The following is an 18383-nucleotide window of genomic DNA, read 5'->3' as shown; positions in this document are numbered from 1 at the left end:
GCCGGGCTGTGGTTTGCTCAGCCGCCGGCCAGACCTGCTCTCTGTGTGCTGGGGAGCCCCTCGCATGGCACTGCTGGGTTAGGAACTAAAATGTCGTTTTTCTGACCCAAAAGGGGGAAAAAATAAAGCCCAGGCCCAGCCCTGCACTCCCTTGGTGGGCGCTGGTATGTCCTGGAGGGACTTGTCCTGCTCCTCGCCGCGGAGCCCCAGCGCTTGCGGGCGGCTGAGGAAGTCGTCTGCAAATTACATTTCATCCTGGAAAAAAAACCCCACAACATGATGTCATTGGCTTTCTGGTGCATCCCGCCAGCGCCCCTCCACCTGCCGCCGGCCTCCGCTCGGCCAGCCTCGGCACGGCCACGAGCCTCGGTACGGCCACGAGCCTCACTCGGCACGGCCACGAGCCTCGGCATGGCCACGAGCCTCGGCATGGCCCGAGCCTCGGCACACCGGTCAGCCCCGGTTGGTGATCAGGCTCCCGCCCTCCCGCCGGCCCCCCAGCTCCCGGCTTTCCCAGGCTCCCGGCGCGGTGAATGCCTCTTTCACCAGCAGTTCCCCTCTTCCCAAAAAAGCATCACCTTGCCAGCTCCCTTCCTCCCGCCAGCTGCCAGGAAAATAAAAATTAGGGCAAGGAGAGGGAGCGAGAGAAAAACCAATGAACTTGTTTCCAGCTTTTCCTTCGGATCAGCCGTCCAGCACTGGGAGAAAAATATTTCTCCTGTAAAAATATCCCCTCTCCGTTCAGGCTCCGAGCCCTTCGGCACCGGGACACTGGCCGGAGACGTGGGCTCAGCTCGGCGGCAGAGGATACCGTAAGTTGGGCATCTGCTTAAGCAGTTTCCTGGCTTTTTTTTGGGTGTGTGTGTGTGTGTGTGTGCCACGGTGTGGGGCTGAGCCCCTCTAGGGATGGGGGAGGAGGGTTGGGGCAGGGGGCAGTTGGAAGGAGGAGGGTTTGGGGGGGTGCAGGCTGTGAGGTGCGGTGCCCGTGCCGGCGGTGGCGGGTGGTGCTGGGCGCCGGCAGCCCCGGGGTGCACAAAGCCCCTTTGAGCAGAGCACAGAGGAGCTGCTCATCCCTCACCCGGCCCTCGGCCCCGGGACTGGCCCCTGGAGAGGAGAGTGGGACCCCGGCCCTGAACACCAGGGGAGGGCTGATGGGGGTGGGGGGGGGGCTCAGGGCTCTGGGGTTGTGTGTCCCCCAGGGGTCAGGGATGGCCCCAGACTGAGCCCTGACCCATGGGGAGCCCACAGCCACCCCGGGATGGGCTGGTCCCTGGCCAGCCCTGATGATGTGGGGTGCTGTGGGGAGCTGGAGGTGACCCATCTGTCCCACGTGGGGATGGGGGACTCACTCCCTCCCACCATGGGTGATGGTGACACCCACGAAGCCACCAGACCCTGGTCCCCAGGGTGGCTGTGGGCAGGGCTGCTGTAGGGGCTGAGATGGAGAGTCTTGATGGGACCTGGTGGCACCCGATGGGACCCAGTGGCACCCGGTGGGCCCTGGTGGGCCCTGGCTGCCCTGCTGCCGAGGCCGGCTGGCCAGGCACAATACCATGGCCCCTCTCCTGAGCCGCCGCCGAAGCCCCTTTCCCATCGCTGAGCGCCTTTGTCTAGCCTTTGTGATGGAAAGAGCCCCCCCTCCTAAATCACGGCCCTGACACCCCCATTGTCTCCTTCCCGGGGAGGTTTGAAACTTCCCCCCCCCCCTCCCGAGGTCAGGAATGTGGCCGGTTTCTATTGGGACGGAGGAGCAGGGCTGGGTGGGGGGCTGCGGGGTCACGCCGGCTCGGCGGGTCAACCCGAAAACAAAACCTTTTGAAATACCTACTCTCCATCACTGCCAACATTGTCCCCTGCCAGCGGGGGCCTGGCACGGCCCCTCGACGCCTCTAGCCCGGCCGCTGCCCACCCCAGCGGTCAGCATCTGGGGGGGGGACAGAAGGGTATTGTGCCGAAGGGGACAGCTTTGTTTTCGGTCACAGCTGCCCCGGGTTGGGACGGGGACCGACTGGCAGCCCCACTGGGGGGGAGAGGAGGGAGGGGACGGAGGGGATGGGAGTGCAGGGGTCAGTGCATCACAGGGGGGACCCATCCCATCGGGGTACCCCTCTGTTGCCGTCCCTCCGAGAAGGCACACTGGGGGGGACGGAGAGCAGCTCCCCATCGTCCCTGGGGTGGAGCCCCAGCAGGGTGCACGGCCTCTCCCTGCCCGGAGGGTTTGGGACAGCCTGGGGTTGGCCTCCTGCCTCAGTTTCCCCTTGCTGAGGGAAGTGTCCCTCTGCCCCCTCCCAGGGCTGACGGGTGCCTGAGCTCCCTGTTGACACCCAGAGCCGGGGGACGCTGGCTCTGGGCTCTGCTGGCTCTGATGCTGACAGATGTGGTCCAGTCTGGGGCAAAAAGGGACCATTCTGGGGCCCAGCTGGCTGCGCCACCCAGGAGGGTCAGATTTTGGCCGCTGCGTGGCTTGAACGTGGCTCCAAGCGTGGCGCTGAATTGCAGGTGGTGCAGAGCATCCCACACACCCCCGGCTCCCTGCTCCCAGTGGGGCACCAGGAGGGGACCCCACGGAGGCTTCTCCCTCCCTGATGTTCGTAGCCCACCAGGAGCACCCCAGGCTGTCTCCCGACAAGCCGAGCTGTGGGGCAGATGCAGCGCAGCAGGCGCCGGGGCTGGTGACGTGTCTCTGCCCCATTTGTGGTGGCACAGATCTAGATATCCCTGTCTCCACCAGCTGGGATGGGGATGCTGCTCCTGCTGGCCTCCAGCTCCCCCGGCAGAGCATCTCTTAGGTGGTCCAAAATCCCCCCCTGTGGCCAAAATCCCCCCCCGCTGGGTGGCCAAAATCCCCTCGGATTTTTCTGGGTGGGAAGACCCATAGTTTTCGCCTGCCGCGGAAGCAGCCTGCCGAGGAGGGAAGCAGAACGGCGCCTGCGGATGCGATGGGTTTAGCAGAGACCTGGAAGGAAAACCCAGCTGGGAGGGGAGCGCCGGCCTCCTGAGCTACCCAACAGCTGGAGGGCGGCGAAAACAGCTGGAACAGCTGGAACAGCTCGGGATGTGGGACTTGCAGGGCAGGGAGCATGGCGGGGTCACCGGCACTCCCTCGGGTCCGGGGTCCCCACTGGCTGTGTGGGCTCCGTGCCTCAGTTTCCCCACGTGGGAACTGGGCTGGGGTTGTGAGGCTGGATGAGTTGGGGCAGGGGTCCGGAGGGGACAGAGTCACTCGGGCAGCGTCACGGTGTGGGAACGGGGACCCTTGGGGGCACCCAGGGGGTCTACAGACCTGGGCAGCCAGCTGGGCCCTTGGGACGTTTTTTCTTGTGAAATAAATTTTTAAAAAATTGTTGGTGGCTGGGGGACTCATAAAATCCCCCAGCCACGCACATACGCACAGAATCTCTGCGTTTATATATACATATATATATATTTATATATTTGTTTTTTGCAACCAAACCTGAGCCTTTTAAAGCAGAAAAATGTGACGCTTGAGGAACCTGAAGCTGTTCAAAGGCTTTGCTGAAAATCCTAGAAAATTCAAAGGAAAGGGTGGAGAGAGGTGGGAGGTGGCCAAAAACCTCAGCCCTGGGTCCAAAAGCAGCTTTTTCCTGTAAAAAAAGAAAACGTACTGCTGGAAACATCACCCAGTGCTGTTGCCTGCCCAGCACCGTGGGGATGGGAAGGCGCTTTCCCAGGCGGGATGCTTTCAGGCCTGACGCTGGCTCTGTGTTACAGGTGTTGCTATGGGTGCGTGGAGCCATGGGGATGCCCTGAGCCCTGTGGGGACACCCTGAGCCCCGTGGGGACACCCTGAGTCCCATGGGGACCTGCCACCCGCCTGCCAGTCCTGCTCCTGTGCTAGCAGAGCGGTGGGGATGGAGGTGCTGAGCCGCAGCGTGGAGCCAGGTGCGTCGTCAGCCTGAGGACCACGCAGCGGGTGCCCTGGCAGGTAACCTCCATTTCCCCCTTCTCCCTGAGCTTGCTTGTGGGGTTTTTTTAACCGTTGGATGGCCAAAAACTGCTTGTAAAGTGTCGCCTGGCCCACAGCGGGCTCCGAGGGTCTGTCGTGAGCCCTGGGGCACTCGGGCTGTGGGGGGAAGGCAGGCTGCAAAGCCGGCCCCAAAGCCCGCGATAATTCAGACCTCACTTGGTAAAGGTGGGCACAGGATGCTTCGTCCTTCTGCCAGTCCTGGCTCATCTGTGACACATTGCTTAGGTCCGTGCCTCAGTTTCCCCACGTCAGGGCGCAGTGGTGGCACCCCTGTCCTCTGTCTGCCCCAGGGGTGGTGGGGCTGTGGATGGGGAGGGATTTCCCCTCTCCGGTCCCTGAGCCCATGGCCAGGGAGCATCGGTGTGGGCTGTGGCCGGGGCAGCGGGGCCGTGGGTGTCCAGGGTGCCGGGACAGGGCTCCTGTGTCCCTGGGCCTGAGCACACGGTGGGGGTGGTTTTCTGGGGAAAAATTGCTGGCAGCGTCCCGGTGCTGCTCTTGTTCACAGAGCAGCATCCCAGGGCTGGCCCCAGCCTGGGCCCGGGCACATCCAGGCTCAGGCCTCCCCAGCCCCAGTGTGGTGCATGGTGTCAGGGCTCTGTGGGGTTTCATACCAGTCTGCAAGCTGGGAACTGCCCTGCTTGGCCTCTCTGGGATCCAGGCTGCTCAAAACCCTTATAGGCAGCACTGAAATCCCTCTCTGTCCTTCCCAGGTGCTGAGGGCAGGGCAGGGCTGTCTGAGACCCCCGGGAGAGGATGGAGGGATGTGGGGACACAGGGATGCAGGGATGAAGGAGAGAAGGGATGTGGGGATGTCGGGGTGAAGGGATGCAGGGATGGAGGGATGAGGGGATGCAGGGATGGAGGAGGGAAGGGATGTGGGGATGTCGGGGTGAAGGGATGCAGGGATGGAGGGGCAAAGGGATGTCGGGATGAAGAAGAGCGGGTATGTGGGGACACAGGGAGCAGGGTGCAGCTGCAACGAGGGGATCAGATCCGGCTCCGACGGACCGCGGAGCCCCTGGCTGCCCACCGAGCCCGTACCCAGCGGCTCCCGGCGGCTCCCGGTGCCGGGAGGTGGCAGCAGCGGCCGAGCGCGGGGCCGGGCTGCGCGGGGGGGCGATGCCGGCGGGTGGGTGTCCCCGCGGGCCGGCGCCAGCCGAGGGCTCCGCGGGCATCCCCGCCGCTCTGCGGCTCTTCCTCCGCCTTAATCCCTCCCCGGGCCGCGGGGCCGCGCTCGGGGGCTGCCGCGGAGGGGAGAGGGGCCGCCCCCCGCCCGGCTCTCCCGGCGGCGGCCGCACACGCGGGTGAGCTCCGGCCACGGGTGGGGTCTGGACACGGGTGGGGTCCGGCTGTGCTCGGCTCCTGGGCTCCTGCCCCCCTCCCGCAGCTCCTCTGCATCGCCGGGGAGCTCCCAGCCGCGCTGGCACCGAGCCCTTCCCCGAAATACTTGTCTGAGCTCGGGCTGTAAACAGAGTCCTTCTCTCCTTAGAGCCGCCGCAGGGCTCCCTGTGCTCCCCGTGTCCCCCCACCCTCTCTGTTGCTTCTTCCAGGTGCTGCTGGATTGTTCATCCCCCTGCCGAAGCCTTGCTGGGGATCCCCCAGGAGCGGGGGGCCGTGGGGAGCCAGCGAGAGCAGCTGCCCGGCCAGGCCCTCGCCCCATTGCGGGTGGGTGCAGGTTTTGGCCACGCGTGGCCGCAGCCCCTCGCCACAGCTCGGGTGCCACCGCAGCGAGGGGTGCCCGGAGTTATTGCTCCCCAGGATGAGGCCTCCCCCCGGCCTGCGCTTGCTCCGGGAGCTGACGGCTGTATTTACGGATTTGGGTGGTTAACCAGTGGTTTTGGCCAAATGTCCCAAAGGCCTCGGGGCTGCCTGTGGCTCGGACACGTTGCAGACACGCCTGGGGGGGCTGCAGATGGTCAGTCATGGGGGGTGGCCTGGCTGGGACACGGCTCGGTGGGGTGGGCTGCTATGGCCTGTGACGGGGGAGAGCCGTGAGCCCACGCAGCCACAACTCACACTGGACACAAGCCCCCCTCAGCCACAGGCCCCCCTGGCCATGATCCCCCACTGGCCACCAGCCCCCCTGGCCACGATCCCCCGTGGCCACCAGCCCCCTGGCCATAATCCCCCGTGGCCACCAGCCCCCCTGGCCACCAGCCCCCCCATCCACTTGCCCACCTGTCTGCTTGCCCACCACCCACCCATGCCGTGCCAGCCACCGCGGGGACCCGACCCCGAGCTGGCAGAGGGAACACGGGGATGCGCAGGAGCATCCTCAGGGAGGGGGGACTGGGGGTGCTCCCCCCGCGCCGCGACCTCTCGCCCCCCGGCCGTGGGCTGTTTACCGCTCCCGGCTTTATTTAAAGTAAACCCAACCCAAACCCGCCCCCGGGGCTCACAGCGGCGGCGGGGCCGGGCCGGGGGCGGGGGCTGGGGTGCGCTGAGCGCGGCGGGTCTCAGCCCGCCCCTTCCCCGCCCGCCGCCGCCGCCATGGGCGCCGCGGGGCCGCTCTGCGCCTTGCTCCTGCTGCTGGGCACCGGCACCGGCACCGGCACCGGGCCTGGGTCGGTCCCCCCGAGGGTGGTGCTCGCCCTCCTGGCCCGTAACGCGCAGCACTCGCTGCCGCACTGCCTGGGAGCCCTGGAGCGCATGGATTATCCCGCGGGGAGCATCGCCCTGTGGTGAGGGAACGGGGGACCCCGGGGGGAACCGGGACCCCGGGGTGCGGGGAGTAGCAGGGATCCGGGGGAAGGAGGGGGCTGTGGGGGGAATGGGGAACCCCGGGGGGGAGGTGGGATGGTGGGGTCACAGGGAATCGGTGGGAATGGGGAGCCCCGGGGGAAGGAGGATGCTGGCGGGGGGGAACGGAACGGAGTTCCTGGGGGATAGGGGGGTCTATGGGGGGAATGGGGAGGGGGCTGTTGTGGGGATCCAAAGGACAATGGGGGGAAGGGGAATTGGGGAGCTGGGGAGAGTGAAGGGACTGGGGACTCGGGGTGATCATGAAATAACGGGGCGCTGGGTGGAGGGAACAGAGATCCGGGGGATGGGGGTCTGCGGGAGAATGGGGACCCCTGGGAGGAACAGGGACCCAGGGGGACCCTGGAGGAACAGCCCCTCCCCGCCCCCAGCCCCAAAGGGTGAGAGGGTGGCTCTGTCCCAGCTGTGGGACCCACAGGGACCCGAGAGGGACTGGGCACTGCCCCACGGCGAGGGGGCAGGACCCCCACCTTTCCCCTCGCGAAGCTGTGGGGCTGGCGAGGGAGGGGAGCCCTGGACTCCGGGGATTCTGCATCATCAGGGACAGACGCTGCCTTCCCCCTCCCTGCAGGGCTCGGCCCCAGCCCCCCCTTCCCCAAAGACACTCCCCAAACCCCCTTTTACCGTGCTGGGGGGGGGGGTGTGGCTGGGAGAGGAGCCCCCGCCGTCCTTCTTTCTCGCTCCTCCGCCACCACCGTCTCTTGCCCGAGCTCGTCGGAAACTTTTCTGCAGCTGCTTTTGCGGGGAGCTGAGGCGGGGGATGGCGGGGGGGTCCTGGCAGGGCTGGCCAGGCTGGGAGGGGGGGAGCTGCCAGCAGCGGGGGACTGGGGGGCCCTCGCCTTCGCCTCCTGCAGCCCCCGGGAGTCCCCGGCCATGGGACCCTGCGAGGTGTTTCAAGAGCAGCTGCCTGTGGAGCTGGAGCTGGGGGGGGACAGGTCCTGCCTTGTCCCCTGTGTCCCAGGGGGTCCCTGTGACACCAATGCCCGGGGGGCAACTCGGGGCTCTTTGACAGGTCGAGGGTGCTGGGGAGTGTGGGGACTTGGGGGTTGCCCCAGTGCAATGTGGGGCTCAGCCCCGTCTGTGCTGGGGTCCCCGTGAACATCGTCACGAGGTCGGTGGGAGAGTTGGGGATGGCGGCTGTGCGTGGCGAGGGGAAGTTTGGGGAGGGGGATTTTTGCTGCTTGTCAAGGCCTTTCCTTGGGGCGCAGCGGGGTGCACAGGGGTGCTGTGGGGTGCAGCAGGGTGCATGGACAGGGGGACAAACATGCTGTTCATGGTGGGCAGCCGTAGGGCTGGGATGGGGAGAGCACGGCTGGGGCTGCTGCCGGGCTGCAGGGATGGGGGGTGAGAGCTGCGGGACAACCCGACTGGCGGCGGCACGGGCAAAGAAATTACCCATCTGTGTTCCCCCTCCTGCCAGCGCAGCTTCGGTTCCTTCAAATTACATGTTATGTTCCCAAGCGAGCGTTGCTGGCTCAGCCTCTTGGCCCCAGGAGGTCGTTCCTAGTGCGGGGAGGGGGCCGTGGTTGTCCCTTGAGGGTGGGGACCCCCAGAGGCTGACGTCCCCTCACCCCAGGTGCGCGACAGACCACAACTTGGACAACACAACGGCGATGCTGCAGGAGTGGCTGGGGGCGGTGGGGAAGGACTATCACTCGGTGGTCTGGAAGGTGCAGGAGGAGCCCAGGTGAGGCTGGGGGAGTGCTGAGGGGAGCAGGCGTGGTCTGCGAGGGGCTCCCAGAGCAGCACCCTGCTCCCCAGCTGGGGACGGTGCCAGGCAGAGCTGGGCTGACTCAGTCAGCAGGCCTGCGGCGCCCTGCACCGAGTTGTGCATTGCCAGCGAGCGGGGTTAACCCCTGCCTCCCCCCTGCCCAGCTCTTACCCTGACGAGCTTGGGCCCAAGCACTGGAGCGAAAAACGCTACGAAAACCTGATGAGGCTGAAGCAGGAGGCTCTTGTCTATGCCCGGGAGCAGCAGGCAGACTACATCCTGGTAAGGGACATGGGGCACTGGTGGGGTGGGGGCTGAGGTGGGTGGCCCCGCGGCTCCAGGACCTGTGCTGTCCCCCCAGTTTGTGGACACCGACAGCATCCTGACCAACAACCAGACCCTCAAGTTTCTCATGGCGCAGAACAAGTCGGTGGTGGCCCCCATGCTGGACTCGCAGACCTTCTACTCCAACTTCTGGTGTGGCATCACACCCCAGGTACATCCTCAGAGAACCCTGGGGAAGGGGATCCCCCCCCATGGCAGAAGAGCCCCCCCCTGTGGAGACATCACGCTGGTGTGCCACAGGGCTACTACCGCCGGACGGCCGACTACTTCCCCACCAAGAACCGGCAGCGGGTGGGCTGCTTCTCTGTCCCCATGGTCTACGCCACCTTCCTGATCGACCTGCGGAAGGAGGAGACGGTGCGGTTGGCTTTCTACCCACCCCATCCCAACTACACCTGGGCCTTCGACGATATCATCGTCTTTGCCTACTCCTGCCAGGCGGCTGGTGAGGGCGGTGAGGGTCCAAGGGTGGGCAGGGCGTTTGGGGGGGCTGTGGTGCTCACCCATCCCACCTGGCAGGCGCGGAGGTCCACGTGTGCAACCAGGAGCGCTTTGGCTACATCAACGTCCCCGTGAAGGCCCACCAGACGCTGGAGGATGATCACACCAACTTTGTGCATCTCATGCTGGAGGCCATGGGTGAGCGCCTGCAGGTGGGCGGGGTCCTGGAGGTGTCCCCAGCCCCAGGGGTGATGGGGACCTGGTGCCAGTCCCTGGGGCAGGGCTGTTGGCCCCAGTTCCTGGCCAGGCAGACCCTGGGCTCCACCGAAGGGGTGTCCCCTCTCTCTGCAGTGGATGGCCCCGCCATGCAGCGCTCCAGGCACATTTCCCTCCTCCCCAAGCCGCTCACGAAAATGGGCTTTGATGAAGTAGGTGCCTAATGGACCCCCCCGTGTCCCCCTGTCTGCCCCTCTGGCTGCATCCATCTGCAGCAAAACCCACCATGGGTTTTGGCCAAGCCCCCTGTTCCCCATCCTGCAGTGGCTGGGCAGGCTGTGTCCCCCCTCTAACAACATGCCCCCTTGGTGGGGCTCTCCCCTTCATCCCCAGATCTTCCTCATCAACCTGGTGCGGAGGCCGGACCGGCGCCAGCGGATGCTGGCATCCCTGCGGGAGCTGGAGATCGCCCCACGGGTGGTGGACGCCGTGGATGGGAGGTGACCGCAGCGGGATGTGTCCCCACTCTGCCAGCCCTCCGGTGTCACCCTGGGGGTGGCTGGGGGGGGACGCCTTGCTGATGCAGCCCCTCTTCTTGCAGCACCCTCAACAGCAGCGACATCAAGGTGCTGGGGGTGGACCTGCTTCCCGGGTACTATGACCCCTTCTCCGGCCGCACGCTCACGAAGGGCGAGGTTGGCTGCTTCCTCAGCCACTACAACATCTGGAAGGAGGTACGGGGCCACGGGGGCCACGGGGTCCCTAAGGGCCACCAGCACGGGGCCAGGACCCTGTGAGCATCACCAGGTCTCTGGAAGGGCTGGGGAGAGGTGTCTTGCAGGGTCAGTGGACCCAGTATGGCCCAGCGCGGTGCTGGGATGGGTTTGTACCTCTGTCCCCTCCCTGCAGATCGTGTCCCGGGGGCTGGAGCGCTCGGTGGTCTTCGAGGACGACGTGCGCTTCGAGGCCGCCTTCCCGGCTCGGCTGCAGCGGCTGATGGAGGAGCTGGAGGGGGCGCAGCAGGACTGGGACCTCATGTAGGTGCTGGGACTGGGGGGATGCGGGATGGGGGTCCCCGGGGCTGGCTCTCATGGCTCGCCGGCCACCCCGCAGCTACCTGGGGAGGAAGCAGGTGAACGCAGAGGACGAGGCGCCTGTGGAGGGGGTGCGAAACCTGGTGGTGGCTGGGTACTCGTACTGGACGCTGGCCTATGCCATCTCCCACCGTGGGGCACAGAAGCTGCTGGCCGCCGAGCCCCTCTCCAAAATGCTGCCGGTGGACGAGTTCCTGCCCATCATGTACGACAAGCACCCCAAGTAAGGAGCGGGGGGTGCAGGAGGGGTGCTGGCGGAGCGGCATGGCCGTGCCAGCGAAGGAGCATGTGGTTCTTCTCTGCCGTCACCGTCCCACCCGGTCCCCCCCCCCTCCCCGGCGTTACTCATGCTGGAGAAAACATCTGTAGCATGAGCTCATTCCCCCCCGACCGCTGCCTGGCTGCCAGCCGCTGGAAAATGGCCTCCTGCCAGCGCGGGGTGGGGGGACGGCAACGGGGATGGAGCTGCGGCTCGATGCTGGCCCTGCACAGGGGTCTTGGCCCCATGGTGAGGGGGGAGCAGCCCCCTGTACCCCTGCGTTGGGGGGCTGTGTGGTCCCCCACCCCTGGTTGTGGGTCTCGGCCCCATCTTGGGGCACCTCCATGTCCCTCTTCCTGGGCAGGGGGTCAGCAGTGACGCTGTGACTGGGGAGGGGGAGGCAATTTAGGGGGTGGGTGAGCGTTGGTGGCCGGGTGTCCTGGGGGAGAGGGAGGAGGGAAAGCCAGTGAGCGGGATGGTGAAACAGAGGGATTAGGCGTGTAAAAGGGAGGCTGGAGGTGGACGGAGGGGCGGATTAGTGCTCTGGATGTGAACCAGGAGCAGCTGGGAGCCCCATACTCGCCTGGATAACGGCATCAGACAGCTCTGGCCTGGGGCCAGCCACGGCTGGGCCGGCGGGATGCTGTGCCGGAGACCCTCTCCGTGCCAGGGCCGGCCCCGTGCCACCAAGGCTGGTGGGGAGACAAGGGGCCCCATCCCCTCCACAGTCCCTCCCCAGCCAGGCTCTGCGGGAAGCAGCGGTGGGGGGCAGCCCCCCAGCTCAGCTGCCTTCCCCAGACCCCCTCCCCAGTACCCCATGTCCCTCCCCGGTGCCTTCCCCGGGTGGTCAGTACGGTTTTCCCAGCCCTTTTTTTTCCACCGGGCCATGCTCTGTGATCCAATTTCTCCTCTGGGGACCGCTCTGCTTTCCTCAGCGAGGATTACAAGCGGCACTTCACCCCCCGGGACCTGCTGGTATTTTCGGCTCACCCCCTCCTGGTTTATCCCACCCACTACGCTGGGGACAGCAACTGGCTGAGCGACACCGAGACCTCCACCATCTGGGATGACGATGCCAAGAAGACCGACTGGGCTGGCTCGCAGAAGACCCTGAGGGACTCACGGGGCGGTGCCGGCCACCTCCGCTCCACTGCCCGTGATGAGCTCTGATGGTGAGCGAGGCCGTGGGACCCGGGTGCATGGTGCTGGGGACGAGGGACAGATTGCCTGGGAAGCATCTCCCTGTGAGCGCTGTTTGGGGATGTTTCCCGGATGCCTCGTTTCTCTTTGCCGTGTGGCAGCAGCTCTTCCCATCAGACTCAAAGCCTTGGGAAACAGAGATGAGAAGGGATGGGGATGCAGGTGTCCCATGTGCACTGGAGGGGACCAGGAGTCTGGGTCCTGCTGCTCCCTGAGTCTGTGCTGCTCCTGAGCCCCTCAAGTGAAGAAGGGACAACGCTCCTTTGCCTCCTCCAAAAGTCACACTAGTTTGGGGAGAGCTGGAGGCATCTCACAGGGGAAAGTTTCACCCCGGCACTGCTTGCTCCCCCCAGAAATGGGTCTCCCTGGGGCCGTGTCTCCGTGGAGCAGCCGTGCAGGCAGGCGAGCACTCCCGCTCGCTCGGCCCCGAGGCAGCACCGCCACGGTTAACGCCGGGTCAGACTTTCCCTGTCTGAGGTTGCTTGTGCTGGCAGCAGAGCCTTGTCGGGAGCAGCCAGACGGGGGGAGGCTGGAAAACAACCCTCCCACTGCCTCCACTGCAGGCGTGAACATGTCGGGGCTGCTCCTGCCTTGACCGCTAAGGTTTGTGTCCTTGCCTCCTAGGGACTGTGACCCAGCTGGGAGCACCTTGGGCCAGTGGCCTGATCCTGCCTGCTCCCGCTTGAGAGATGCAGCTGCCCTGGACAGATCCCGCCGGGATCCTTCAAATCTGCAGGTGGCGAATCCACCCCAGGCAGGATTTGCCCCGGGGCTCCCGGAGGGCCCTTTCCCTGCCAGGTGGAAGGATCAGGGGAGCGCTGTGCTCCGTCTCTGCTGAGGACACCTCTCCAGGACCGCCCTGAGCGATGCCAACTCTGCCATCTCCCACCAGCTTGGACTTTGGGGAGTTTTTCAGGCCAGGGGCTGATTCCTGTGGTGGCACACGTGGCCTCCTGCCGCCAACCGGGCTTGTCCCTCGCCTGTGCCATGTCTGGGCTGAAGCCCAGGGAGGATTAAAGCAGACTGTGTTTGAGCTGACGGGTGCTGGCTCTGCCCCACGTAACGTCCCCAGGGCACACCCCGCCGGGGTCACCTCAGAGCTGCGGTGGTGAGGGTCTGGCGGTTCCCAGTCGATTGCTTTGGGAATGAAATCTGTAATGGGGAAAGGGAGGGAGGAAGGCGGGGTGGGAGAGGGAGGTTGGAGCTCTCCCTTGGGGTCTGCGGGTGAAAAGGTGGGTGTCATTTCCACAGAGCACGGGTCTCCCCTGGGAACGTGGATGGGAACGATTTCCCTCGCTGGCGTTAGGTTTGGCCTTGGGACTGAAAACCCGACACCAGCTTGAGCACCGAGGTGTGCAGCCGAGTCCTGCTGGGCTCCGGCATCTGTCGCCTTTGTGGCCAGCTCTGGAGGAGGGTGTTTGCTTTCCAAGAGTCCAGGCTTGTTTGGTGCTAAACCTCAGCTCCTCGGCAGGGTGACCTTTAGTTGAAAACTGAGGGTTTTCTGGGGTGGAGGAGCAATTTTCTTAAAACCACTGTGACTAGCTCTGGCCTGGGTGCGCTGGGGAGGTGTGAGCTCCCTGCCAGGCCCCCAGAGCTGCCGCCTCTCTCCACCCAGGCCTGGCAGCTGGCTGCCCCTTTGGGCCCTGCAGCGGCTGCTGGCGTTAGCCCCGGGACGGCGGGTTGCTGCTTTCACCCAGGGTTTGGGGGGCTGCACCCCTCTTCTCCCCACAGCTTGATGGAGACGATGGAGCATGGGTGGAAGCCTCGGTGGCTGAGACCCACAGCGGGATGTCCGAGACCACCAAATGATCCAGGAGAGCATAATTTGGGGCAGGTTGAACAGCTACAGCAGGGACCTCCTGAAGGAGAACCACCGGCGCCAGGGGATCACACGGGACCTGAAGATCTGAGTGGATCTACTGGAGAACAGGGCGAAGGAGACGGCCAAGTGTGTGTTGTGCAGCCACAGGCTCCCAGGCAGTACAGCCACAGCGGGGTGCAGCGGTGGTGGCAGATTGGGGACCCCTTTGCTTCCTTGCCTGTCCCCCGGTCACAGGGAGCCTCAATGCTACGGGAGGAGCTCAGGAGCTGGGGACAGCGCGGAGGAAGGTCTGGTGCCAGCTGGAGGAAGGAAGCGGCAGCAGCGCTGTGGTACACGGGACCCAGCAAGGGTCCTGGTGCTTGTTCCGGCACCCGCTGGGACGCAGGCGAGGAGCTGCCGGTGCTGGGGCTCTCGGCTGCAAGAGGACGTGTCGGCAGAGCACCGTGACGGTGGGGAGACACTGCTCCCCGGGCTGCCCTCGCTACCAAGAGAGCTGTAACGGGTCTGCGAAGAGGAGCCAGAACTGCTCTGGCTTTGGAAGCTCCAGGGTTTTGGCCTAAAACCATCTCACTCAAAAACGACGAGGCCAGCCCTGAGACTTCTCGCTGCAGCTCAGTGGGAGCAGCCCACGGGCGCTGCTGAGCAACGAGATTCCGGGCAGCTCGTGCTTGCCACTGTTTCTCAACACAGCCAAAGTGGGTTTGGACCCTGCAGAAGTCGCTCCCATCACATCCCCCTGGAAGCTTCCCCCCAGCCTGAGCTGGTGGAACAGGGATGGACACATGGATTTGAGCCGCAGAGAGCCAGGGATGCCCCGAGTTCAGCTGGCGGCGAGGGGCAGGAACGGGGCAGAGCCAGGGGTGAGGGTTTATTTCAGTTCTGTGCCAAACTGCCCTACAAAGCCACCGCAGGGGCTTGAGTGGGACACGAGCTGCCCACATCTGTGTGGGGACAGACCAGGGCTGCCCCAGTGCCTGGCCCGGTTGCCCAGCAGGGCCAGCTCTGCTCCGCACCACGGGCACCCCGCCGAGCCCACAGTGCCCCGGCCATTGGTCACGCAGGTCCCCGGGGGTTCATGTCAGCCCCTGTCCCCCGGCTCCCCCGCGGGCGCTCTCCTCCACAGGATGTGCTCCAGCAGGCAGGTCGTTGCCTGGGCCAGGACCTGCTCCAGCCTCTCCCGCTCCACAGTGTGGAACGGAGCCAGGACGTAGCTGGACACTGTCACTTCACTCTCTGGTCGCCCGATGCCGACCCTGAGCCGGGTCATCTCCTGGGGAGGAAGAAGGAGCTGGAGGAGCATCACCTCAAGGGCCCAGAGCTGGGGGCAAGGGGACAGCGCTGAGAGTGGGGCTGGGTGGTGAGGGAGCAGCCCTGCATGTTTTCCAGGTGGTTTTGAGTGCCTGCTCCAAGAAACATGATTTTGGAAGAGGCTTTTGCTGGGCTGTGCTGAGATTCCGGGCTCCTGCCAGAGCTGCTCAAGCTAATTGTTTCCATGTCCTCCATGGCGGCCAAACCGACATCAGCTCTCGGGAAGGAGAAAAGGCGGGGAGAGGAAAGGGAGCAGGGGCTTGTCTGGGTTGGGGGGGGGAGTCAGAAGAATGGGAGTGGGGGGACAACAAGCCATGCACTGAGGTGGGGGCAGGATTGAGCCCCTTCCACCGAGGCCCACTCACGTTGGAGTGCAAAGCACTGATGCAGGATCGGACCCCATTGTGTCCCCTTCGGAGAGAAGGAGAAAACCCACCATTAGTTTGTAACAGACACTCCCCCACCCTCCCCGGTATGGTCTTGGGGGGGTCTCTCGCTGCAGGGACTTGGGGATGTGGCCCCAATCAGGGGCTGCAGTCCCCATGCCCTGGCTCTGCAGGAACATCCAGCCCCTGGGGCTGAGAGAGCTGGCTCGGGGGAAGCAGGGCCGGGACAGCACGTTCTGTGCGTCTTGGCTCTCGCTGCAGCTGGTGCACGTGGGACTGAGCGCTGGGGCCCAGTACCACCCCTGCCCCGTCCCACAGTGGAAGATTTCCTAGGTTAAATGTCTCGAGGCTGACCCAGGAGCTGGCGCCGGGGCAGGCAGAGTGGAGGCACGGTGCTATAAAAAGCCCATGTGGTGCAGCCGATGGGCTGGATCCAGCCCACAGCTGCTTCCAGGAGGCTCCCGGTGCTTCCTGCCAGGGCAGGCACTGGGATTCCGCCCAAACAGCCAGCTGTTGCCTCTGCAACTGGGATTGAGCCCAGGGCTGATGCTGGGGCTGAAAACACCGCCAGGCTGGTGGGATGGGTCCAGGAACGGCCCACGTGCCTGTAAGGGCATGGCAAGGCCTCAAACCACCTCACACAACCAGAGAGCTGGGGCCAACCCGTACCTTGCGCTGCCTCCCAGCTTGATCGCCACCTTGCCCAGGGCCTTGTCCAGGTCGTCATGAACCAGGTAAATGTCTTCTGGGCGGAGGTTGTAGATGTCAGCTTTGGAAAAAAGAAATACAACCCAATAAATGAGGGGGAGATGGGCTCACCAGGCCCTCACCCTGCAGAGCCGGGCTGCAGAGACCCGTGCTGGGCAAGGGGGACGTGTCACAGGGCCTGGTGGCACAGCAGGTTTCGGGAGTGACCGCGCTGCTCACCGGCACTGGCAACGCTGAGCCCATTGAGGTTCATGAGCCTCCGTGGCTTCAGCAGCACCAGCTCCAGGCCGTGGGCCACGGCCAGGGCCATGTCGGCACAGCACTGCCTGTCCACTCGCCAACCCTCGGCCACCGCCAGCTGCTGGGCCAGCCGGTCCAGCACCTCCATGCCCACGCTGTGCCGTGTCCCCCGCAGCCCGTAGTTGCCCAGGCCAGCCACCTGCCCCCCGGGTGTCAACAGGGTTCTGCTAACCACCCCTGGCCCCTCCACCGGCCCAATTCCCCCCACCCCAGCACCCCTCAGGCCTTCTCACAGACCTGATCCCCCTCAGCCTTCATCCCCTCAGACTTGATCTCCCCGATCTCCCCCTCATAGCCCTGGTCCCCCCTGATCCCCCTCAGCCCCGATCTCCCCCTCACAGCCTCGGTCCCCCCTAATCCCCCTCAGACCCGATCTCCCCCTCATAGCCCTGGTCCCCCCTGACCCTCCTCAGCCCCCATCTCCCCCTCACAGCCCCGGTGCCCCCCCTCTCCCCCCTCCTCTCTCCCCTCCCGCCCGGCCCCACCATGACGCGCGGCCCCGCCCGCCTGACGAGCGTTCGCGCGCGCCCCGCCAGCTCCGCCGCCAGCATCGCGCCGCGTGCTCCCCTTCCCGCGTGACGTCACGCCCGCGCGACGCCAACGGCCCGGCGCCGCCTCGCCTCCCGCCGCCATCTTGCTTACGGGCAGCGCCGCCATCTTGCTTGAGGGCGGCGGGGCGGGCCCGGGGCGGTGGCGTGCGGTGGGCCGCGCTCCGCCCATGCAGGGGCCACCGCTGTGGTAAATCGCCGCGGGTCGGCTGGCCCTGGCCCCGGCGGGAGGCGGTGGAGGCCTAGGGGGGCTATTAACCACGGCGGTGCCGGAGGAGCAGCTGGGGGAAAGCTGGGAAGGCCTGCGGGGGTCCTCGGGCCGAGGGCGGTGTCTGCGCGGTGAAGCGGGGTCCCAGCCCGCAGTGTGTGGGGCAGGGGGCAGGAGCAGTAAGTGCCCCCAGGGCAGTGCCCCATGTTTTAGGTGTTCATGCCTGTTACGTTCCCGCTCACACCGTCCTTAGCAGCAGCAGGTATGGCTGGGTGGGGGGGATATGTGATCCCTCACCTTCCCCTGGCCACCCTCCAGCCCTGGGTGGCTCTTGGCCCTGCCAGCGCAGCAGAGCTTTCTCCCAGGGCTGTGTGACAGTCCCCCAGTCCAGCAGTATGTCACTGGGATTTGCTCACAGCTCTTTCCCTCTCCACAGCTTGCAGAAAGGCCTGGATTTCTGTGGCCAGTGGGAGGAAGCCATCACCTGCTATTCAAAAGCCATCAACCTGGATCCACAGAGGGTAAAGGGTCCCCAGAGGGCTAGGGATACACGGGGCTGGGAGCCGGGGAAGGGAAGCAGCATTGTTAAGGCTGTCTCTCATGCTGGCATGTGGCTTCAGGATGCTGTTAACCTCTTGTCAAGCTGATCCTGGATAGCTTGAGCAGGTCTGGGCTGGGCCAGCGTGGGCTCAGGGTTGCCTGTGGTGCAGGCAGAGCTGTATGAGCAGCGGGCAGAGGCCTTCCTCCAGCTCTGTGACTTTCAGTTGGCCATGCTGAACTTTGGGAAGTTGCTCATGCTGGTGTGTGCGCGGGAGCAGCTCTGCCTGGCTCACCTGGCCCTTGTCCTTGACCAGCAGGTCAGCCATTGTTCCCCACCCCTGTCTGCAGCCCCAGCCTATGGCCAGGCTGACAGGACTTCCCTGCTGATATCTGCTCAACCAGGAGCTCTACTGCGAGGCCCTGGAGGCCTTCACACAAGCAGTCGAGCTGCAGCCTCACCACAAGGTGTTTTGCCAGAGAAGGTAAAGCCAGGGTAGCACTAGGCTGTCCAGCTGGGCTGGTCCTGCCGTGGGCTGCTTACAGCCTTGC

At 65.3% G+C, this 18383-nt stretch overlaps 2 protein-coding genes across 4 annotated transcripts; one reads left to right on the top strand and one right to left on the bottom strand.

Annotated features, from left to right (window-relative positions):
- Positions 1–570: 570 nt before the first annotated feature.
- Positions 571–13047, top strand: CERCAM (cerebral endothelial cell adhesion molecule). Of its 3 annotated transcripts, XM_074891408.1 has the most exons (15): positions 571–812; positions 3733–3946; positions 5539–5653; positions 8325–8435; positions 8624–8741; positions 8821–8955; positions 9045–9249; positions 9324–9443; positions 9597–9673; positions 9855–9961; positions 10063–10195; positions 10371–10498; positions 10575–10778; positions 11750–11986; positions 12639–13047. In XM_074891408.1, exons 4-14 carry the CDS (start codon positions 8362–8364, stop codon positions 11982–11984), a joined length of 1536 nt encoding a protein of 511 aa, XP_074747509.1. In that variant the 5' UTR covers positions 571–812; positions 3733–3946; positions 5539–5653; positions 8325–8361; the 3' UTR covers positions 11985–11986; positions 12639–13047. The 3 variants fall into 3 exon arrangements, with proteins under 3 accessions (XP_074747509.1, XP_074747510.1, XP_074747508.1); XM_074891409.1 differs by lacking the exon at positions 5539–5653; XM_074891407.1 differs by lacking the exons at positions 571–812; positions 3733–3946; positions 5539–5653 and adding an exon at positions 6476–6669.
- A 1644-nt stretch (positions 13048–14691) lies between these two features.
- On the bottom strand, positions 14692–17092 carry PTRH1 (peptidyl-tRNA hydrolase 1 homolog). The gene is made up of 5 exons (XM_074891411.1): positions 17024–17092; positions 16458–16677; positions 16200–16299; positions 15510–15555; positions 14692–15106 (listed from the first exon to the last, which is right to left on the bottom strand). Exons 1-5 carry the CDS (start codon positions 17087–17089, stop codon positions 14915–14917), a joined length of 624 nt encoding a protein of 207 aa, XP_074747512.1. The 5' UTR covers positions 17090–17092; the 3' UTR covers positions 14692–14914.
- Between the last annotated feature and the right edge of the window lie 1291 nt (positions 17093–18383).

This window comes from Strix uralensis, chromosome 21 (assembly GCF_047716275.1).
Source record: "Strix uralensis isolate ZFMK-TIS-50842 chromosome 21, bStrUra1, whole genome shotgun sequence".
In the NCBI taxonomy this organism is placed as follows: domain Eukaryota; kingdom Metazoa; phylum Chordata; class Aves; order Strigiformes; family Strigidae; genus Strix; species Strix uralensis.
Note: the sequence above shows the minus strand (reverse complement) of the source record. Positions and strands in the feature narration are given on the sequence as shown.